The following is a 24,142-nucleotide window of genomic DNA, read 5'->3' as shown; positions in this document are numbered from 1 at the left end:
GTGAATAATCTTTCTGCATCAATCTAATCTTTCCTGCCATTCCATGTGCCTTCCATAATGTTTGGGAGAAAGACCCATCATTTATTTATTTGCCTTTGTACTCCACAATTTGAGATTTGTAATAGAAAATATCACATGTGGTTAAAGTGCACATTGTAAGATTTTAATAAATGTCATTTTTATGCATTTTGGTTTCACCATGCAGAAAATACATCTGTGTTTATACATAGTCCCCCCATTTCAGGGCACCATAATGTTTGGAACACATGGCTTCACAGGTGTTTGTAATTGCTCAGGTGTGTTTAATTGCCTCCTTAATAAGAGAGCTCTCAGCACCTTGTCTTTCTTCCAGTCTTCCCATCCCCTTTGCAAACTTATATTGTTGTTTATCAACATGAGGACCAAGGTTGTGCCAGTGAAAGTCAAAGAAGCCATTATGAGACTGAGAAACAAGAATAAAACTGTTAGAGACATCAACCCAACCTTAGGCTTGCAGAATCAACTGTTTGGAACATCATTAAGAAGAAAGAGAGCACTGGTGAGCTTACTAATCGCAAAGGGACTGGCAGGCCAAGGAAGATCTCCACAGCTGATGACAGAAGAATCCTCCCTATAATTAAAAAAACGCCCAAATACCTGTCTGACAGATCAGAAACACTCTTCGGGAGTCAGGTGTGGATTTGGGATGGGAGATTGCAACCTTCACACGGTCCGCCCTGTTTCGACAAATGCAATCAACCTGGCGTGCACAATCAAATAAGATCAAATAGAACAGGTTGTTTTAGGCTGTGCACGTCATACGCAAAAAGAAGATGTGGATTTGTCAATGAGCACTGTCTGCAGGAGACTTCATGAACAGAAATACAGAGGCTACACTGCAGATGCAAACTACTGGTTAGCTGCAAAAATAGGATGGCCAGGTTAGTTTGCCAAAAAGTACTTAAAAGAGCAACCACAGTTTTGGAAAAAGGTTTTGTGGACAGATAAGATTAACTTATATCAGAGTGATGGCAAGAGCAAAGTATGGAGGAGAGAAGAAACTGCCCAAGATCCAAAGCATACCACCTCATCTGTTAAACACGGTGGTGGGGGTGTTGGGGCCTGGGCATGTATGGCTGCTGAAGGTTCTGGCTCACTTATCTTCATTGATGATACAACAGCTGATGGTAGTAGCATAATGAATTCAGAAGTGTATTTACACATCCCAACTGCTCAACTTCAAACAAATGCCTCAAAACTCATTGGCCGCTGTTTCGTTCCACAGCAAGACAATGAGCCCAAACATTGCTTAAGCACCAAATAAGTTTTTCAAAGCTAAAAAATGGTCAATTCTTGAGTGACTATGTCAATCACCCGATCTGAATCCAATTGAGCATGCCTTTTATATGCTGAAGAGAAAACTGAAGGGGACTAGCCCCCCAAACAAGCATAAGCTAAAGATGGCTGTAATACTGGCCTGGCAGAGCATCACCAGAGAAGACACCCAGCAACTGGTGATGTCCATGAATCGCAGACTTCAAGCAGTCATTGCATGCAAAGGATATGCAACAAAACACTAAACATGACTACTTTCATTTACATGACTTTGTTGTGTCCCAAACATTATGGTGCCCTGAAATGGGGGGACTATGTATAAACACTGGTAATTTCTACATGGTGAAACCGAAATGTATAAAAATGGCCTTTATCAAAATCTGACAATGTGCACTTTAACCACGTGATTTTTTTCTATTATAAATCTCAAATTGTGGAGTACAGAGGTAAATATATAAATGATGGATCTTTATCTAAAACATTATGGCGGGCATTGTATCTCTATCCACTGTCTTCCTTAACATCTAAATATCTACCAATCAATCTCTGTCTTGAATTTTCTGTGTCTGGGCAATTATTTTGGTTACAGAATTCTGAAGTTTCAACAGTCTTTGGGTATTGAAACTTCTCCTTATTTCAACCCTAAAATGGCCTGCTTATTTTGAGGCAATTTCTTATTTCCAGAACCTCAGCATTATTTTCTTGTATACAATAGGACATAGACTGACGGAGTAACTCAGTGAGTCAATCAGCATCTCTGGAGCACATTGATAGGTGACGTTTCGGGTCCAAACCCTTCTTCAGACTGAAGGATATGAATGTGTAGGAAGGAACTGCAGATGCTGGTTTACAGTGAAGATAGACACAACAAATGCTGGAGTACCTCAGCGGGACAGGCAGTATCTCGGGGTTTCAGGAATGGGTGACGTTTCGGGTCGAAACTCTTCTTCGGTCTGAATGTCGAATGCACAGGCTGAAGTGACTGAAGGTCCTGGCGAGCCGCGGCCATAACCTGACAGCAGGCCTGACGCGGAACTGGGAGAGAGAAGCCGCGAAACCCGGCCCTCGCTCGACCCCAAAACCCGGGTAAATGAGAGGAGGTGGAGGGGAGGCTGGACAAATGGCCAGTAAGGACTGGGGGCGATGGTCTGACCTTCAAGGTCGGCCCAGCAAGGAGAGGGACGATGGTTCGCGGGGCGGCCAGTTGGAGGCGGTATCGGCAACGGGCCTTTATGGACAGCTGCAGTTGGGACTGTGAAATTGTGACAAACCTAACAACTATTGCATATAGACTCAGTGGACAGCTTCTATGCATGGCGTACTTTTGTACTAATGAATGGTATTAGTACACTGACACCGAAGATAGACACAGAATGCTGGAGCAACTCAGCGGGACAGGCAGCATCTCTGGAGAGAAGGAATGGGTGAAGTTTCTCGACCCGAAACATCACCTATTCCTTTTCTCCAGAGAGAGATGCTGTCTGACCAGTTGAGTTACTCCAGTATTTTGGCGTAAACCAGCGTCTGCAGTTCCTTTTACGCCGATCCTGAGTGGAGACCCCATGCTGGGGGAGAGCGGGTTACACTTACACCGATGTCGAGGTAAAGGGGGAGAGCGGGTGAGTCTTGCGCCGATGCTGAGTTAAGGCGGGAGTTTCGCCGATGCCGCGCTGCTGTGGTAAAGCGGGAAAGGCGGGTTACACTGACGCCGGTGCTGACCTGAGGTGAAGCGGTCGGGTGGGTGAGTTACGGCGACGCTGACCTGAGGTAAAGGGGTAGGATAAGCGAGTTACGCCGATTCTGAGGTAAAGCGGTTGGGTGAGTGACGCTGACGCCGTTGTGAGCGGGCAGCGCGCAGGCGCGGTTGTTAGCGGGGGGATAGCGGCAGCGTGAGGTGAGGTGAGGTGAGGTTGTGGCCGCGGGGAGCCGGGGGAGACTGAAGGAGGTTCTCACCCAGAGAGAGAGAGAGATAGAAGAGGAGGGGAGGGTTATACGAAGCGGCGGGAGATATAAGAAGCGGCGGGAGAGAGGAGCCCCGATCTCAGGTGCCGAGCGCCGTCCCGGGGCCTGAGTGTCTGCGGGCGGCCTCCGGCCTCGCCGCTGATCCTACCCCGTGCACCGGCCGGCTCCTGTTTTGCAGCAGCCTCTGCACATCAGCTGAGCAAAATTGCGAGCTGCAACACTAAATGAGGCGTTGTATTAAAGTTACATAGATTGCATGTGCGATAAAATGCTTTGCATGTAGATTTTAAAACAAATATTTGGTATAAACCTGTAATTCCTTGTTACTACATTTTTAATACTTCGGATTTAAACCCGATGAAGTCTTATTATCTTCCCTCCTTCCCTGCGGTTTTATTGCAGGGATTCATTCCACTCTTGGGTGCTGGGGTCTGCAAGGTTTCTCGCCCCTTCAGCCATGAGTGTAACTAAAGGTGGCCTGGCGCTGTTTAGTGCCAACTCGAATACAGCCTACGCAGAACTGGCCAGGAAGATTTCAGAGTAAGTGCACACATGGGAGATATTTTTAAACTATTGCAGCATCTTGTTGTCAAAAAAGACTCGGTCACTTGCAATGAGAAGTTCCATTATTGTTCAAATTATCCATCTGTGATTTTTGTTTTATGTGTTGCAGGAACATTCCATAGAAATGGGAATTATTTAAATGTAATATTTTGTAATATATTCCCTCTGTGTGATATCCATTTAACATAATAATTTATTATTATGTGATGCAGTGATGATATCTATTTAACATAAATTATGCAGATTTTGTTTTGTGCACTTTTTTTAAAGCCACGTAAAATTAGTTGCATCTTGTCACTAGTCTTCGCAGTAGCAAGACCGAAGGGTAAATCTTTTCTAGTATTGTTAAAACAAACATGTATAATGTCTGCATATTGTGCCTTAAGGTGGCGTTGAGCTATACTTGTAGATTCATTTAAAATCTAATCTCTGCAGTTAGATATGGGCAGCCGTTATATTTGGCGTTTTATTCAATTTTCAGGGGAGATACAATCTTTCAATGCCACCCTTACAGTGTGTAATGCTATATTTTTGTGGGATTCATTTTGGGAGTACTTTGCAGGGGCAGGGTGTGTTTGCCCTGGTGACTCGGTAAATAAATCTTCCACCCTGCAGATCATAAAGATCGGATTTCAGTTATATTTTGTTAACCAACAGCAAGCATGTCATTAATGGCTATCGTTCCCTTGGCTTCGGCAGAGTTAATAAAGTGAGTTTCTAGCCTTGTTGATCATCCATTGTAGGTTGAAAATGTGACTTAACAGCATGAAACTGTTTCTATACTGTATTCCATGCTTTTTTTGCAACCTGCTCTTTAACATGGATTGATGGTTGGTTAAATTTCCTTCTCGGATTATTTAAACGAGTGATTGGGGTCCAGAGCTTGGATGAGACAATGTTTTGGGGAAAGTAGGGTAAAAGGTCCTCAGAGCAAAGACAGGGAAGGTCACTGTAATTGGCCTTAAAGGTTTGAACTTAAGTGGGTTTTGAAAGAAGGAATTTTCAGTTTGTGTACTTGTGCTGTGATTAGGTGGTTCAGCTGGTAGAGCTGCTGACGCACAGTGCCAGAGATACGAGTTTGTTCATAACCTCGGGTGCTGTCTGTCTGGAGTTTGCATGTTCTCTTGACAGCGTGGGATTCCCCCAGGTGCACCGACCAGTTTCCTCCCACATCCCAAAGATGTGCGGCTTTGTAGGTGAATTGGTCACTGTAAAGGGCCTGTCCCACTTGGACGACATTTTCGGTGACAGCTTGGAAAGAGGTTGTTGTGTCGCGGTCGGGGCGTGACGTGAAGCGCGGTGTCTCCCTGTCGCCCCAGGAATGTTCAAAATCCACGGGCGACATTCTAGTATCTCATGTCGTGCGCCCTGTGACACACTGACGTATGCTGTCCTGTGGGTGACGCCCAGTTAGGGTTAGGGACCACATCTTCTTCCTTCATTGCATGGATTTTAAACATTAATATATTAAAATACAATAAAATCAATTGTGCAAATGAAAAGATGTCGGAATCGTTCAGTTTTATCGACGTATTGGTCCGCTTCCAGATCCAATCACCGTCTCTATAACTTTTCACAGGGATGGATTCAGTGAGTGTCGACTGAACTCCCCTCTCCCCTCCACCCCCCCTCCTCCGCCCCCTCGCCTTGCTTCAAAATGGGTGGTGGGTATTTAGACTCAGTGGCCAGAGCAAGTGGGTGGCTCTGGTACATTGATCACATTGCCTGTACCCAGTTGAAAAGCCTGCTGCCTCTGGGTGTTTGGAGAGACCATTGGAAGAGAGATCTGCCTCTGGGACAACTCGTGGCCAACAGTTTAGTTCCCATGAGGAGAAGGCAGAACATTGGGGGTTCGAGTTCAACCTCTGGGACCCCTGTGTGACATTTAGTCCAGAGATACAGTGCCCTTCGGCCCACCTAGTCCGCACTGGCCAACGATCCCCGCATACTATCCCTCGCACGCTAGGGACAATTTATACTTATACTTATACCAAGCCTATCAACCCAGAGTTAGGGTTAGGGCTAGAGTTAGGGTTCCCTCCTGCACTACAAAGGCACACAGGTTTGTATAAATTGTCCCAGCATGCATGGGATAGTGTGCGTGGGATCGCTGGTTGCAGGCTGGGTCCACAAATGGGGGGGGGGGGGGGTGTTGGGGAAAGTGGGTGGGGGGGGAGGGGGTTGAAGAATGGGAGGAAGAGGATATGAGGGGAGGGGGGAGAAGAGGAGCGGGGAGAAGGGAGGAAGAGGGGGAAGGGAAGAAGGGTGGTGGAGGGGAGAAGGGTAGGGGGGAGTGGAGAAGGAGGGATGGGGTGGGAGGGGGGAGAGGGGAGTTCAGTCTGCACTCACTGAATCCATCCCTGTGAAAAGGTATAGAACAGTGATTGGATCTGGAAGCGGACCATTACATCTATAAATGAAACTGAACGACTCAGACATATTTTCATTTACACAATTGGTTTTATTGTATTAATTTTAATATATTATAGTTTAAAATCTGTGCATTGAAGGAAGAATATTTTACTGCCCATCCGTGGTCCCTAAACCTAACTGGGCGTCACCCGCATGACAGCATACATCAGCGTGTACGTCGTGCAACTTGGCGGTTTCAAGGGCATCTGTCATTGACGCTCCACAGTCGCCGAAAAAAATTGCAAAGTGGGACAGGCCCTTAAATCACCTCTATTGTGTAGGGAGTGAATGAACTAACTCTCATTTTTCCCCCACGCAGTAATCAGGTTCACTTAAAATGTCATCCTATATTTCACAAGTTATTGATATGATTCCAGTTTTTAAAAAAGGACTTTCCACTGATGATGTCACAATGCCACTCACAGTGCACCAATCACAATAGGCTCTCAAGCTGCCGAGTGCCACTATGACATCACAACGAGATGTTGCCAACAGTAGCCGCAGCTTCTCACAGACAGCTTTTTTTTCCAGGAACTTCGAGTAATGATAATCAGTCACAATGGGTTCTCAAGCTGCCGAGTGCCCCCGCACCCCCCCCCGGTTATTCACACCCCCTGTCCTCTTCCCCACACCCGGGTTATTCACACCTCCCGCCCTGGGTTATTCATGATTAAAATTTCGGGGGAAAACAAAACCACCTTTTAAAACATCAGCTTTCAGTGACGCCACAATTCCCCCCCCCCCCCCCCAACGGTACAGTGAAACAGAATATTCCACCACCTTCCAGTGACATCAGGGGGAGGGCCTCATTTCAAAAACAGCTTCATCAGCTCCCAACGGGTCTGCACTTAGTCTAGTATCCTTCTAAAATTAAACAAAATAACATCTGCCCAACACAATCTCGGTAGCAAAGTACCTGATGCAAATACTGCAGCAGCTTGGGATTGTTCAGCATGCTTCAAATCTGTTTTTCTTTAAATTCTGGGTAGTCTTTGTATTTTTCCGATTTTGTTCTTCTGAAGAGAATGCCTGCCCACTTCCTTCTTGCTTCTTTTCCATTTTGAACATGGTCTGACTCAGCATGATGTGATTCGGCAAGGTTTCCATGAATCTCTCCATTCCCTCATCTTACTCTTTTAAATTAATTTTTAATTTCCATGTTCTTGTATAAGTAAGCCGGCCATGCCCTTTCCCCACTTTTGACTTCCATCAAGGAAATGGATGACAAGAGGTTAAGAGAGGCAATTCATTTTCCATTCTCTTCCCCCACTGCTTCAAAATCTTGGAATACCATATAGACGCCACTAAAACTGACCAATCTATTAGACAACCAGTCATCCTTGGGCCAGCTGATTAACATGCCGTGCCACTTATCCATTCAGTCACTGATCATTTTTTGCCCTTTGTAGATGCATTTAATTGCCTATTAGTGCTGATTTAATTATATCTAGGCTAACTATTTTCCCTAATGGAACATCTAGATGCAGATATTTTGAAAATTTACAGTATTTCTACCATACAGTCTTTTTAATTACTTTGTGTCTTCAATGATTCAATGCTAGATGTTTCTTTGTGTTCTAATTTTTATAAAAGTCAGCAATTATGGTTTTGAGGAATGATTTTAAGCCTAATCCTCGTCTTCAATTTTAGGCGGCTTGGCGTAGAACCGGGTAAAGTTCAAGTCTACCAAGAAGCTAACAGAGGTAAGTGTGTAGTGTAAAATATTCTAGCTGTAAAATGCCTCAAGACGTGGAATAGCCCTTGCATATGTTGTTCCTCAGGGGAAGGGTAAATAATCTGATTATGGCAGAGAACCAGGGATACAATCTTTTGTGGATATATTGAATTCTAATAGTGAAATGTTTTAAATGTACATTACTTGGTGCTTGCGGCAGCGTACAAAGGGCGGTCAAGGGGCACATCCATTTAGGCCACCTTGGTTGGGGGGGGGGGGGGGGTCGAGAAATAGGTTCCCTTAACCTGTGAAACTATACATACAGGTGCTTTTCTGATGAATAAAAGAGAAAATTTGATATGTCACCATGAAAAAAAAATTCAGTTGACATGGCAACAGTTACTGAGCTGATGCAGAATGTGCAGTGATAAGCAAGATCAACCAAAAAGCTGGATGAAGCTTCAGATGTGTGGAATGGTACACCTTTAATTTGTCTACATGAAAATTATTGTCATGGTGGGACGACAGGCATTCTTGTGAATTTAATTTTGTGTTTTAATGATTCAATTTTCCATTAAATGCTAAGCACTGTGGTGATTCTGCTTCAGACTAACACATGACTAATGATACAAATCTTTAGATTTTCTCGTCCATCTCGACTTATCCACAGTAGCACGGCTGTGCTTAGATCTCATTAGTGCAATTAGTGACCCATGTTTCTTGCGCTTTTGGGGGGAAAGGTGCAGCTCCGAATTTAGTAATATGCTTTGGAGTCAAGAGACTTCAGATGCCGGAGTCCTGAGCAAAAAAAAAAACACTTAGTGTTGGAAGAACTCGGCAGCATCTGCATATTCAATCGCGGGTAGGAGAGGAGGAAACTGGGAAAGAGATGGGGTAGGGTAAAGCCTGTGGATAAAGGAGAGCTTCTTCAGAGTAGGCATGTTTTGAAGGAGATTTCACTGTTGAGCAGTAAAATGGATTTTCAAAGTTTGCCTGCTTGATCCACCTATCACCTGCCAGGCTTTGCCTCACCCCACCTCTTACATCTTTCTCTCCCCTATTCCATCAGTCTTCTTCTTCTTGCGTATGGTGTGCACAACCTAAAGTTGTAGGACAACTTGTTCTATTTGATTGTGCACGCCGGGTTGATTGCACGTGAAAGTTGCAATCTTCCACCCCTCCCATCAGTCTGACTCGAAACATCATCTGCTGATTCCCTCCACAGATATTGCGTGATCTGCTGATTTCCTTTAACATTTTGTGTTTTTGGTAGTGTACTATGTTTAGCCTGCTTGATAATTTGCTCATTTTACGACTTCAGCACTCACTGCAAATATAATAGTCCTGGCAATTAGTTACAATTATCTGTGAAAAATACAATGAATTCATGCTGATTTCCAGATCCATCGGTGTATCTGTTCCACTGTGGGAATATGTAAAAACAGCCAAAATTGTTCTGTGTGTACTGGATACATTTGATGAATAGCAACTTACAAGACTCAAACCATTACAATTCAAAGCTTTTAATGTCTCCGATCCTTGATTTATTTTTTTCCATGAACAGTATTTTTGTTTAGCAGTTATGTTGATAACTGGTGTATTAATTTTTGATTTTTGTTTATGCACTTCACTTTATCTCTGCATTTCCATTCTCATGATTGAAAGGCGTAAACATATAGCAAAACAAGTAAACCCATGCGTATGTGAGCCTGTAATAATTTTGTTGGAAGTGTTGAAATTAAGGATCTTGGAGTTGACTCATCAGTTTAAATTTCGATTGAGGTTTAATCTGATATGAAGGATTTTCATTCAGGAAGGGAAGTCTTTAAAAGAATTGAACAGTCAAAATGAGTTAGAATACAATATATCTCATTGCAGCTATTTTACTTTGTTTACTTGGTTGGTAGAAATGGAGCTGGTCCTCTAGTGCAGAGGGTGATTTTTGGCTTTTACTGAAATAGCAAGTGCTGTCTGTATGGCGTTTGTATGTTCTCCTTGTGACCGTGTGGGTTTTCTCTCGTTGCTCTGGTTTGCTCCAAAGACGTACAGGTTTGTATGTTAATTGGCTTCAGTAAACTTGCAAAATTGTTCCAAGTGTGCAGTGCATGGGGTGATCACTGGCCGGTGTGGACTCTGTGGGCTGAAGGACCTGTTTCCGCGCTGTATCTCGTCTAAAGTTTAGCTGAGAAATTTATTTAGCACAATAAACTAGACATCAAAGGTTTTTGGTCTTCTTGGCATATTTATAAACACATTTGTGCTGTATTTATCTGTAAAAGAAAATATTTATGTGTTTTTTGGTTTATCCAAGGTTTTCATTTTTCTCTTTTCCAAATATGTTATTTCTGCTTGATGTTCTGCATACCCTGCAGAGAGTTCCCTTTTTTTTAACTGAATATTCTGCCAACCTATAAGCAGGAAATTATTTGCCTGATCTGTCTGACTGAAGATTCATGTGGAAGTATTTGGGCTTGATTATTATTTCATTGGACACAGTCTGCAGAACCAAGCTAATATGGGCATAAAAGGCACATAACTGTTCTCTGTAAACTCATTAGACATAGGAGCAGAATTAGGCCACTGTTCAACCAATTAATCATTCATAGGTGCTAGATTTTTCCCCCTCAACGTCTTTTTTCTGCCATTTCCCTGCAACCTTTGATGCCCCTACTAATCAAGCACCTATTAATTTCCATTTTAAAAATGCTCAATGACTTAGTGTCCATTACCGCCTGTGGCAATGAATTCCAGTGTCACCTCTCTCTGGCGAAATAAATTTCTTCTCATCTCCATTCTAAAGGTATGTTCTTTTTTTCGAAGGCTGTGCTCTCTGGTCGTAGAATCTGACTCGTGGAAACATCTTCTCCAAGTCCACTCTTTCCCGGCCTTTCATTATTCAGTAGGTTTTAATGAGACCACCTCCCCCCCCCCCCCCCCAAACCCTCAAAGAATCAGTTGCTGTTTTCTACTAACGTGTGTGGTGACACTTTTGGTCAAGACCTATGGATTGAGGTTTTCTGGAACTAATTTAACTTTGTAATTTTCAAGAATATAAAGGGCTTCATCCCGAATACTGGAACAGGAATGAAATTGGTCTGAAATAAAACTACGACGTGTCAATCCAATTTGTCACAGATTCATGTGATCTCACACTAACTGAATGTGTGGAAGAGTACTGCCATTCTGAATTAAAGTTTGCCAGGTTGGGTTATTAATTTTATTGTGTTGAGACGTACTGAGGTAATTGCCTAATGGAATCAAATCGTGTAGTTGGTATATTTGTGGATGAGTCAAGGTCTCTTTCCTCATGAAAAGTTAAATGATTATAGTTTTTTACTCTGGATTTGTTGGGAGCTTTTTGAGCTATTTTGTGATTGTGCATTTTTACATGCAGCAATAAGGTCATGTTGGAGGTACAGAATTGGGCCATTCAGCCCATCAAGTCTACCATTCAATCACAGCTGATCAATCATTCAGCCCATCAAGACCACCATTCAATCACAGCTGATCTCTCTCTCCCTCCTAACCCCATTCTCCTGCCTTTTCCCTGACATCCGTTTTAATCAAGAATCTATCTATCTCCCTTAAAAATATGCATTGACGGCTTTCACAGCCCTCTGTGGCAAAGAATCCACAGATTCACCACCCTCTGCCTAAAGATATTCCTCTTCATCATCCCAAAGAAACGTCCTTCAATTCTGACCTCTAGTTCTAGACTTTCCCACTTGTGGAAACATCCACTCTATCCAAACCTTTCACTATTCTGTATGTTTCAATGAGGTCCCCACTCATTCTATTACACTCCAGCGTGTACAGGACCAGTGGCGTCAAACGTTCATCATATGTTAACCCATTCATTCCTGGCATCATTTTTGTAAAGCACCTCTGGACCCTCTCTAGAACCAGCACATCTTTTCTCAGATATGGTGCCTACAATTGCTCACAATATTCCAAATGCAGCCTCTCCTGACCAGTGCCTTATAGAGCCTCAGCATTACATCCCTGTTTTTGTATTCTCGCCCTCTTGAAATAAATGCTAGCTTTGCGTTTGCTTTTTTTTATTACCGATTCGACTTGCAGATTAACTTTTTGGGAATCTTGCACCAGCATTCCCAATACCACATAGTGCAATGTAATTTGCCCACCATCAGAATATTGTGGCTAAACTACTTGCAATCTTGTGCATGATTGGTTGACTAAACATTTTTAATCTATATATTGATGATCTGTCTAAACAATTGAAAGCCTGTAACACTGGGTGTGTGATTGGTAATATTTTAGTGAACCATATTATGTATGCAGATGATCTTGTGGTCTTTAGTCCATCTAGCGCTGGTCTCCAGCAGCTCCTTACTATATGTTCCGTGTATGGTGTGGAACATGACATTAAATATAATGCTAGTAAGAGTGCTGTTATGGTCTGTAGAACCAAAGAGGATAAATGCCTAAAATATCCTGTTTTTAAATTGTCTGACAACAATCTTAGTGTCTGTAATAAGATAAAATATCTAGGGCATATTATTACCGAACAAATGACAGATGATGAGGATATTTATAGGCAACGACGCATGCTGTATGTACAGGCAAATATCCTCTTGCATAAATTTGGTGAGTGTGCAGATGTGGTGAAGATGTCGCTATCTAGAGCATACTGCACACCCCTCTACACTGCGCACCTGTGGTCGAACTATTTAAAGACAAGTATGCAGAGACTAAAGGTGGCATATAACTATGCCATGAGAACACTGCTAAGGCAACCTAGATGGTGTAGTGCCAGTAATATGTTTGTGGCTGCAGGAGTCAGTACTTTAGAAGCTATCCTAAGACACCACATGTATAAATTCATTTGCAGGATAAATGACTCTAAAAATGTGCTTATTGTGACCTTGACAAACATAAGGGTTAGCACTACACGCTACGAATCCCAGTTGTGGAGACACTGGTATCGTTGTCTCATTGTAGGACATTGATCATCTTTTAATCTGGATTTTTAACTTAAGTATTGTGGGTTTTTGTTAAATATAAATTATGATGTTTTTATGTGATATACCATGATTTTATATATATTTATGATATTTGATATGCAATGCATTTTTAATGTAATGTTGCCCCTTGTCTGGACCTTGAGTCCGTAATAAAGTTGATTATTATTATTATTATAACTTTCTATGTAGTTTTACATCATTATCCGGGAGCTAGAGTTTCAAGAATAAGAATGAGGCAAAACATGAGTTAACCTAGATTTGGAAATGACCAATTTTTAAATGTTTAAAAAACAATTAGACAGGTGTATGGATAGGATATGGGCCAAATGCTGGCAGGTGGGACAAGTGTAGATGGGGCATTTTGGTCCATGTGGGCAAGTTGGGCCGAGGGGCCTGTTTCCAAGCTAAAATTGACCCTTCAGAAATGAAAATGAATGATATATGGCTCGAATCTTTGGATTTTTGTGGCCAGGATTGAGGCCCACTGTACCCAGGAGAAACACCGCTCACAGTAAATGTTTGACTGCATTCAAGATGACTTGAATATGGGTCAAGAAATGTACTCTGAATTGTGAACAACTGCTCCTGTTGAGTGCACTTGCCCTGCTATTGGGCACAAATGTCAAATAAGTCTGTCAGTGAATCTAAATTTAGCATTGATTATGTTATGAATGTCACGTGTAATTAGACAGATGTTGGCTGCCACTCACTGCAATAAGTGTTATAATATGGTGCCTTTGAATTTGGTGAAAGCAGTACAGGATTAGTTCCATTTACGGAATATTGACAACTACCCAAGATAATTGAAGGGTTTTTGAAAATCCTTTTGAATAGTTTGTTTTAACAAAGCCTGTGCTGACGTTTTAATTAATAATTACATGATTCATTTGGACTAACCTGAACTGCAAATTGAAATAACCAATCTCTAATTTTATTGCAATTCCAATGAACAGTGTCATGCCATTTGTGATCATTCCACAAACCCATTAGTACTTAAAAGAGGTTATGATTTATTTTAATTATTTATTCACATCAAGAAATGTGTTGATACTGTGTTTTCTAGTCAGCCTATTAAACTGAATTTATTTTGCTATAAAATTGAATTGTAAAAGCTATTCATGCATAATGCATCTTTGTCTGCATATCAAGATAGAGGAGAAACCACTAAGCAAATTTCAAAGCTTGCTACTTCTCTTCCTATGGGCATGTTTGTACCAGTTGTAAAATATATCTTCAACTTGGATGAACTTTGACTGCTAGACTTTGATTTCCCTTCTCTGTCCTTTGAAAGTGCTGAACTTCCTCTTGATTTGCCTGAGGATATGGAGGCTAAGAACGACAAGCCTACATTGGGGGTTTAGGTTTATTATTATTGCAACATATACTGAGCTACAGCGCATAGCTTTGCATTGTATGCTATCTAAACAGATCAATGATATACATGAATACAATCAAGTCAAACTGGGTCGATAGGTAGAGCAAAGGAGAAGATATTCTGTATCCCTCGAGTGCAGAATATACAGTGCACTCCATAATATTTGGGACAAAGGCCCATTATTTATTTGCCTCTGTACTCCACAATTTGAGATTTGTAATAGAAAACATCACATGTGGTTAAATTGCACATTGTCAAATTTTATTAAAGGGTATTTTTATATATTTTGGTTTTACCATGTAGAAATTATAGCTGTGTTTATACATGGTCCCCCCCCCCCATTTCCGGGCACCATAATGTTTGGGACACATGACTTTACAGGCGTTTGTAATTGGTCAGGTGTGTTTAATTGCCTCCTTAATGCAGGTATAAGAAACTTTCAGCATCTAGTCTTTCCTCCAGTCTTTCCATTACCTTTGGAAACTTGTATTGCTGTTTATTAAAATGAGGACCAAAGTTGCGCCAATGAAAGTCAAATAAACCATTATGAGACTGAGAAACAAGAATAAAACTGTTAGAGACATCAACCCAACCTTAGGCTTGCCAGAATCAACTGTTTGGAACATCATTAAGAAGAAAGAGAGCACTGGTGAGCTTACTAATCGCAAAGGGACTGGCAGGCCAAGGAAGATCTCCACAGCTGATGACAGAAGAATTCTCTCTATAATAAAGAAAAATCCCTAAACACCTGTCTGACAGACCAGAAACACTCTTCAGGAGTCAGGTGTGGATCTGTCAATGACCACTGTCCGCAGAAGACTTCATGAACAGAAATACAGAGGCTACACTGCAAGATGCAAACTACTGGTTAGCTGCAAAAATAGGATGGCCAGGTTACAGTTTGCCAAAAAGTAGTTAAAAGAGCAACCACAGTTCTGGAAAAAGGTCTTGTGGACAGATGAGACGAAGATTAACTTGTATTAGAGTGATGGCAAGAGCAAAGTATGGAGAAGAGAAGGAACGGCCCAAGATCTAAAGCATACCACCTCATTTGTGAAACACGGTGGTGGGGGTGTTATGGCCTGGGCATTTATGGCTTCTGAAGGTACTGGCTCACTTATCTTCATTGATGATACAACTGCTGATGGTAGTAGCATAATGAATTCTGAAGCGTATGGACACATCCTATCTGCTCAAGTTCAAACAAATGCTTCAAAACTCATCGGCCGGCAGTTAATTCTACAGCAAGACAATGATCCCAAACATACTGCGAAAGCACCAAAGGCGTTTTTCAAAGCTAAAAAATTGTCAATTCTTGAGTGGCCAAGTCAATCACCCGATCTGAACCCAATTGAGCATGCCTTTTATATGCTGAAGAGAAAACTGAAGGGGACTAGCCCCCAAAACAAGCATAAGCTAAAGGTGCCTGCAATACAGGCCTGGCAGAGCATCACCAGAGAAGACACCCAGCAACTGGTGATGTCCATGAATTGGGGGGGGGGGGGGGGGGGGGGGGGGGGGGGAGACTATGTATAAACACTGCTGTAATTTCTACATGGTGAAACCAAATGTATAAAAAAATGCCCTTTATTAAAATCTGACAATTTGCACTTCAACCACATGTGATTTTTTTTCTATTATAAATCTCAAATTGTGGAGTACAGAGGCAAATATATAAATGATGGGTCTGTCCCAAACGTTATGGAGGGTACTGTATCTCTACATTGTAGAGCATCAGTTCCATAGACGGAGTCCAATGTCAGCAATGGGGTAGAGGTGAATTGTACAATACCCCAGCTTATGGAAGGACCAATCAGAAGCCTGATAATAGAGGGGAAGAAGCTGTCGCAGAGTCTGCCGGTATGTGCTGTCAAGCTTTGCATCACGTTGTGGGAGTCCAAGGTTTAATGCATTTGACATGTCATCCTATCAGTCATATGATTTGCAGTAAGCAGAATTGCCAACAATTAACGATTTGGGTATTCATTCTATAATGTGGTTATATACTAATCTGCTTTCCCAAAATTAAATGTAGATGGTCAATATTCAGGTCATCCTGCTTCCAAGATTTATGTGTTGGAAGGAACTACAAATGCTGGCTTATATCGGAGATAGATACAAAATGCTGGAGTAACTCAGCGGGACAGGCAGCATCTCTGGAGAGAAGGAATGGGTGATGTTTTGTGTCGAGACCTGGTCTGAAGAAGGGTCTCGACCTGAAACGTCAACCATTCCTTCTCTCCAGAGATGCTGCCTGTCCCGCTGAGTTACTCTGGCATTTTGTGTCTATCCAAGAATTATGCCTTAGTTTAGCCATTTTATGAATTGATTCTTCCATTAACAGATTGTCCTTCTTTGCCAATGGACTGATTAGTGAGTTTGCAGATAATGTGAAAATTGTTGGAGTTCTGAATATAGTAAATGGCAAGACCATTGAAAGCATTATACAAGCATATCTTGGGATGCAAGTCCATAGTTCTCTGAAAGTGTCAACACATGTAGAAGGCTTGTGGCATGTCCACCTCATTAGTCAGGGTATTGAGTATAGAAGTTAGGAAGACTTTAGCCTTCAGAGATACAGTGTGGAGACGGGCCCTTCGGCCCACCGAGTCTGCGTTGACCAATGATCACTCCATCACAGTAGCACTATCCTACACACCAGGGACAATTTGCAGAAGCTAATTAACCTACAAACCTGTACATCTTTGATGTGTGAGATGAAACTGAGGCACCCGGAGAAAATCCGCGTGGTCTCACGAACATGCAAACTCCGTGGAGACAGCGCCCGTAGTCAGGATCAAACCCGGGTCTCTGGTGCTGTAAGGCAGCGTGCCGGCCCAAAATTATATTGCAGTTGTTTAAAACTCTTTTTTGTTAAGCCATTTGGGATATTTAGTGTAGTTCTGGTTGCCACATGAGGAAGGGCTGGAGGCTTTATAGAGGATGCAGTGGACTTTGACCAGGAGGTTGGAGTGTATAAGAAGCTGGACAAACCTGAATTGCTTTCTCTGTAATGTCCGGCTGAGTGGTAACTTGATTAAAGTACAAGTTATGTAAGGTTTCTGTTCCTGAGAACTGTCTGTATATCATTTTTTGTTTGTCAGCAAACTTCAAAACTGGAATTAAGAAGTTGAACCTCTCCATCCTAATATACTACTTTGTTTATTTCTCAATGCTACATTGTACTGTCATCTGTTTTCCTCAGCTGCACATGTTGTAATGCTCTCCATATGCTTCCTATACTTTCATTTCATCACACATTTTGGCTCCTAAGAGGTCATGTGACAGGAGTAGAATAGGGCCATTCAGCCCATCAAGTCTACTTCGCCATTCAATTATGGCTGATCTATCTCTCCCTCCTAACCTCATTCACCTGCCTTCTTCCAATAACCTCTGACACCCGTTCGCTTGCGCTAACATGACCCATAATTAAACAAATGGAACATGCACTGTGTATGTCATTTGCGTATCTGTAACTTTCCATTCGTGAAATAAAAATTATGCAAATTCCTCCATAAATATTTAAAGTTGTATTTATGCAAGTTAGGTTTTCCTTAATGGGGTGGGAGGATGGGAAGCCCCTGTATATATAATGGTGTGCTTCTGAGAATAATGTTAAACCATTGGTATGTTTGATTAGTATGGGCGACAGGTTATGGGGAGAAGGCAGGAGCACTTGATGGGCCGAATGGCCCCTGGGTAGATATATTTATTTCCCAGAGTGAAAATGTCAAATACTAGATGGTGTAGCTTTATGGTAGAGGGGAAAAGTTGAAAGGAGGTTTGCTTGGAAAGTTTTTTTTCCCAATGGTGTGCACCTGCCTCATACTGCCAGGGAAGATGGTAGAAGCAAATACTATAGTAATGTTTGTGGCAAATGTATATGGTGCATATAGGGATATGCACCATATACAGTTTACGAAAGGGACACAAATTGGTGGAATAACTCTGGGGGGTAAAAGGATAAATTATGTTTTGGTTTGAGACCCTTCTTTAGATAGGCACTGTTGTCAGTGAAGTCATGAGCTGAAGGGCCAGTTCTTGTGCTGTGGTCTTTATTATAAATTCATCAATAACATTACTGATCAGGTGTGAGAAATATCCTGCTCCTTTTAAATTTGAAATTTTCTGCGAATTCGAAGGTATGAAAGATTTGACGAATTGAACAAATTTTCACGGAACAAATATTTAATGAATTTGATAAGTAAAAATAATCGTGCAATTTACTGAAAGGTTTTTGAGATAATGAACCACTTAAAATACCTTGCATGCGTTTGTACATTTAAGTTGGTCTAAGCTTCATGAAGCACAAATATTATGAGAAGGGAAATCAAACCTGCTTTTATACCTAACAGCAAAATACTGCAATTATCTCCCCAACTTGAGCCCTTCATGTTAAGATTTGGACATCCTCTTCATTTGTAATGAAATTGCATTAGGTTTTTTGCTGTGCTGGAATAGTCAGTACAGTGGTATTCTACAGTAAAGGCTGGTGTGCCTCTGAGATTAATGTTAAGCCATAGATATGTTTGATTAGACAATAGGTGCAGGAGCAGGCCATTTGGCCCTTTGAGCCAGCACAGCCATTCAATGTGATCGTGGCTGATCATCCCCAATCAGTACGTACCCCGTTCCTGCCTTCGCCCCATATCCCCTGACTCCGCTATTTTTAAGAGCCCTATCTAGCTCTCTCTTGAAAGCATCCAGAGAACCTGCCTCCATCGCCCTCTGAGGCAGAGAATTCTACAGACTCACCACTCTCTGTGAGAAAAAGTGTTTCCTCGTCTCCGTTCTAAATGGCTTACTCCTTATTCTTAAACTGGTTTTGGACACCCCCAACATCGGGAACATGTTTCCTGCCTCTAGTGTGTCCAAGCCCTTAACAATCTTAAATGTTTCAATGAGATATCCTCTCATCCTTCTAAACTCCAGAGTGTACAAACCCAGCTGCTCCATTCTCTCAGCATAAGACAGTCCCGCCATCCCGGGAATTAACCTTGTAAACCTACGCTGCACTCCAAGAATGTCCTTGCTCAAATTAGGGGACCAAAACTGCACACAATACTCCAGCTGTGGTCTCACTAGGGCTCTGTACAACTGCAGAAGGACCTCTTTGCTCCTATATTCGCTTTATTCACTGCCTGCTGTACCTGCATGCTTACTTTCATAGACTGATGTACAAGGACCCCCAGATCCCGTTGTACTTCCCCTTTTCCCAACTTGACGCCATTTAGATAGTAATCTGCCTTCCTGTTTTTGCTACCAATTTATCCGCATTAAACTTCATCTGCCATGCATCTGCCCTCTCCCCCAACCTGTCCAAGTCACCCAGCATTCTCATAGCATCCTCCTTACAGTTCACACTGCCACCCAGTTTTGTGTCATCTGCAAATTTGCTAATGTTACTTTGAATCCCTGCATCCAAATCATTGATGTATATTGTAAATAGCTGCGGTCCTAGCACCGAGCCTTGCGGTACCCCACTAGTCACTGCCTGCCATTCTGAAAGGGACCCGTTAATCCCTACTCTTTGTTTCCTGTCTGCCAACCACTTCTCTATCCATGTCAGCACTCTACCCCCAATACCATGTGCCCGAATTTTGCCCACTAATCTCCTATGTGGCACCTTATCAAATGCTTTCTGAAAGTCCAAGAACACTACATCCACTGGCTCTCCCTTGTCCATTTTCCGAGTTACATCTTCAAAAAATTCCAGAAGATTAGTCAAGCATGATTTCCCCTTTGTAAATCCATGCTGACTCGGACAGATCCTGTTACTGCTATCCAAATGTGCGGCTATCTCATCTTTTATAATTGATTAGTACGGGTGTCAGGTTATGGGGAGAAGGCAGAAGCACTTGATGGGCCGAATGGTTCCTTTAAATTATGAATGTGTTTTTGTGTGCTTGGTAATTAGTGAGTCAATTAATTGATAAAATAAATAGGCTAGAGATTCCCATGATTACCTTGTGGGTCTTTCAGGAATCAACAAAAAGAACAAAATTAATGCAGAAAGATTGTTTTCAAATTGACTTCCTTTTGGGGAAAAAAACGTGTGGGACAGATTTTTCTTGCTTGGAATGTGTAATTTGTTGGCAGTAATGTAACTATTTGTAGTGTAGTAGCTACTGAAGGAAATAGTTTTTGCTGCAAAGAGCATACAGTTGCTTTTGAAAATAGGATGCATCTTCTGTGAAGATTGGTGTTTGGCAAACAAGAATTGCATTTCCTTTATTGTCATTCAAAGTTTAAACAAAATTTTATTACCATGCAGCCGACTTGGTGCCGAGTTCAGATGAAGGTTGCAGAGTCATAATCGGCACTTTCTGCATCCTTTGTGTGTGAGCGTATTTTATTGCTTTCTCGTGGTGTTACCGTTGTTGTTTTCCCACCTCCTTACTTCCCCACTTCAACTATTTACTAGGGCTTCCAGAGCTAGTTGTGTATAACACTAACCTAATGGATACTAAAAATAGAATCCATCCAGATGTATGTAGAATGGTCACATTCGTTTAGGTTTGCAGGCCTCAGTTCTAAAAATTGTAGACTTTATTAATTTTTCTTGACGATATAAACGTGATCATTCAGTTGAACTCTTTTTTTTTTTTTTTAATGTAAAGCTCAAGTTTTTCTTGAAATGTCACTTAAATCACTTATAAATCACTGCCATTTTAAGTGGCATTTATAATAATAATAAATTTTATTTATGGGCGCCTTTCAAGAGTCTCACCTTACAAAAATTTAGCAGGTAGAGGAAAAACATGTAAGGGGAATTAAATAAATAGTAGAGACAGGACTAGTACACAAAGTAAAGACAGAATACAATTTAAAACACAATATGAGGCAATTAATGCACAGATGAAAAGGGAGGGGACGTGGGGCTAAGGATAGGCAGAGGTGAAGAGATGGGTCTTGAGGCGGGACTGGAAGATGGTGAGGGACACGGAATTGCGGATCAGTTGGGGGAGGGAGTTCCAGAGCCTGGAAGCTGCCCTGGAGAAGGCTCTGTCCCCAAAACTGCAGAGGTTGGACTTGTGGATGGAGAGGAGACCGGCTGATGTGGATCTGAGGGACCGTGAGGGTTGGTAGGGGGAGAGGAGGTCAGTGAGATATGGGGGGGGCCAGATGGTGGAGGACTTTGTAGGTGAGGATCAGGATTTTGTAGGTGATTCGGTGGGAGATGGGAAGCCAGTGAAGTTGTTTGAGGACTGGAGTGATGTGATGCCAGGATTTGGTGTGGGTGATGAGTCGGGCGGCTGCGTTCTGGACCAGTTGGAGTCGGTTGATGTAGGTGGAGCTGATGCCAAGGAGAAGTGAGTTGCAATAGTCCAGTCGGGAGGAGATGAAGGCATGGATGAGTCTTTCAGCAGCGGGAGGTGTGAGAGAGGGTCTGAGTTTGGCGATGTTCCGGAGATGAAAGAAGGAGGTTTTAATGACATGGCGGATGTGAGGCTCAAGGGAGAGGGTGGAATCAAAGATCACGCCAAGGTTGCGGGCCTTGGGAGATGGGGAGACAGTGGTGCCGTCGATGGTGAGAGTGGGGTTATAGCTGACAAACAGGAGTTGGTATGGGAGAGGGGGAGGTTGTGGGGGGATTTGGTGCCGATGTAGATCTGGGTGTCATCGGCGTAACAGTGGAAGTCCAGGTTGAAGTGGCGGAGTATCTGACCAAGGGGGAGGATGTAGATGATGAAGAGGAGGGGGCCGAGTACGGAGCCTTGGGGAACGCCTTGAGTGACTGTGGCTGTAGCAGAGGTGTGGTTGTGGAGAGAGATGAAGTGGGATCTGTTGGAAAGGTAGGAACGGAGCCAGCTGAGTGCAGAGCCTTCAATGCCGAGGTCTTTGAGTCTGGTGAGCAGGATGTTATGGTTCACTGTATCGAAGGCTGCGCTCAGGTCGAGGAGGATGAGGATGTTGAGAGAACCAGTGTCAGCAGAGGTGAGGAGGTCGTTGAGGACTTTGAGGAGAGCAGTTTCTGTGCTATGGAGGGGGCGAAAGCCAGATTGGAGGGGTTCAAGTAGGTTCAATTTATGTTTAGTTAAGAGGTAGTGTGGAAACTGTGTGCTAATGTTCGACCCCCTGAGTCTGTGCCGACCAGCGATACCTGTACACTAGCACTATCCTGCTGCCAAATTTGCTTTAGTAATTTAAAACTCATCTGTTCCACTTGTCTTTGAACATAGATATTTGGAAGTGGTGAAGTGATAGCACAAATCACAAGCAAGGATGGCTTGTTGTATCTTTAAGGATGACTATGACAATGATTGTGTATTGGGAATGATGGGAATCCAAGGCTACTAAGGATGGTGATCCTGATATGCAAGCAAGGGTACACCATCAAGCTCTATGATTCAATGATTTGTATTTCTGAGCACTGAAGCTGAGAATTTAAGTCTATTGAGTTGAATTTCCAGGTACAGGTGCACAACCTTTTATCCGAAGATCCAAATAACGAAAACCTCCGAATAGCGGACATTTTTTCGGTCCTTGAAGAAAGGTCCTTGAAAACGTTCACCGAGGGCGGCCCGCAGAGGTGACAGCGGAACCTCCGGTCGGTCCTCCAACAAAGGGGAACTAAATCCCCATTCATAAAAGAGAAGGTGAGAGTATATTGGGTGAGTGTATATTGCGCGGGAGGGTAGGAATCATTGTAAATCATTGCTTAAATGTTAGTCAGTTAGTTTGGTGGGCTTTTGGGGGGAACTTTAATTCTTAGTCACCTACCTGGTCGGAGAAGCGGGGAGCGGGCAATGCCTTACCGGGTCGCCGTGCAGTAAGCTCCGGACCGCTGTGCCGCGGCTCCCAACATCGTGGAGCTGGGGCTGTGGCCGGCTGCGCTGGATTTGGATTTGTAGCGCCGCGCAGCCAGGGGTAGAGTTCGCCGTGGTCGGAGCTACAACCGGCGCCGCCCGTGGCCGGACCACTGCAGCCCCAGCTCCACGATGTTGGGAGCCGCGGCCCACAGCGGTCCGGGCTGCGGTGGTCCAGCCACGGGCGGCGCCGGTTGTAGCTCCGACCACGGCGAACTCTACCCCTGGCTGCGCGGCGCTACAAATCCAAATCCAGCGCAGCCGGCCACAGCCCCAGCTCTGTGATGTGGGAGCCGCGGCACAGTACTGCACGGCGACCCGGTAAGGCATTGCCCGCTCCCCGCCTCTCTGACCAGGTAGGGGACTAAGAATTAAAGTTCCCCCCTTCACCCCCACCACATAAAATCCCTCCAAACTAACTGACTAACATTTAAGCAATGATTTACAATGATTCCCCGGTCTCCAGGGAGGAGGCAGCCGCTCCAGACTTTCCAAGCCGCCAGCGCTACCTACCTAATCTACGCTAAAAATCTTCCATTCCGAAACCCGAAAATGTCCGATATCCGAAATGTGTCTGGTCCCAAGGCTTTCGGATAAAAGGTTGTGCACCTGTACTGCATCAAGAAAATTAATATTAAAAAAAAAAAAGGAACTGAACATGCTCGCTTACCAAAGAAAGATACAAAATATTGTAGTAACTGAGCGGGTCAGGCAACATCTCTTCTTCTTCTTATCGAGTCCACACACAAGAATAGAAGTTGTTCAGCCAGAGCTGAACACACTTCTCGGCATCTGCACAATGGTGTCTGTCTTGCGCTTCTTGTGCTTCTTGTGCGTGGTGGTGGAAAGATTGGTTGAAACAGGGCCGCGACGTGAACGCTCTTTCCTTGGCCCCGGCAACATCTCTGGAAAGTATTGATAGGTGACATTTTGTGACCCTTTTTCGTATCCCAACCCAAAACGCCACCTATCCATGTTCTCCAGAGATGCTACTTGACCCGTTGAGTTGCTCCAGTATTTTGTGTGCGTCTTCAAAGAAAATATT

At 43.1% G+C, this 24,142-nt stretch overlaps 1 protein-coding gene across 7 annotated transcripts in view; it reads left to right on the top strand.

The window, feature by feature from the left end:
* Positions 1 to 2,836: 2,836 nt before the first annotated feature.
* The window catches only part of prpsap2 (phosphoribosyl pyrophosphate synthetase associated protein 2), a 43,594-nt gene continuing 22,288 nt past the window's right edge, over positions 2,837 to 24,142 (top strand). For 3 of the 7 annotated variants that reach the window (XR_004415323.1, XM_033040500.1, XM_033040497.1), the window contains exons 1-3: positions 3,164 to 3,208; positions 3,679 to 3,816; positions 7,903 to 7,955. Coding sequence is in view for 5 of the 7 variants with exons in the window: in XM_033040500.1 (XP_032896391.1) it covers positions 3,734 to 3,816; positions 7,903 to 7,955 (136 nt within the window). In the remaining 2 variants the exon portion in view is untranslated. Of the gene's footprint in view, positions 2,934 to 3,163; positions 3,219 to 3,322; positions 3,817 to 7,902; positions 7,956 to 24,142 lie in introns of those variants that run through there. The other 4 variants (XM_033040498.1, XM_033040499.1, XM_033040501.1 and 1 more) reach the window with 4 other exon arrangements.

Source organism: Amblyraja radiata, chromosome 22 (genome assembly GCF_010909765.2).
Source record: "Amblyraja radiata isolate CabotCenter1 chromosome 22, sAmbRad1.1.pri, whole genome shotgun sequence".
NCBI classification, from domain to species: Eukaryota; Metazoa; Chordata; class Chondrichthyes; order Rajiformes; family Rajidae; genus Amblyraja; species Amblyraja radiata.
The sequence above is the reverse complement of the archived record's forward strand: the minus strand, read 5'-3'. Positions and strand labels throughout refer to the sequence as shown.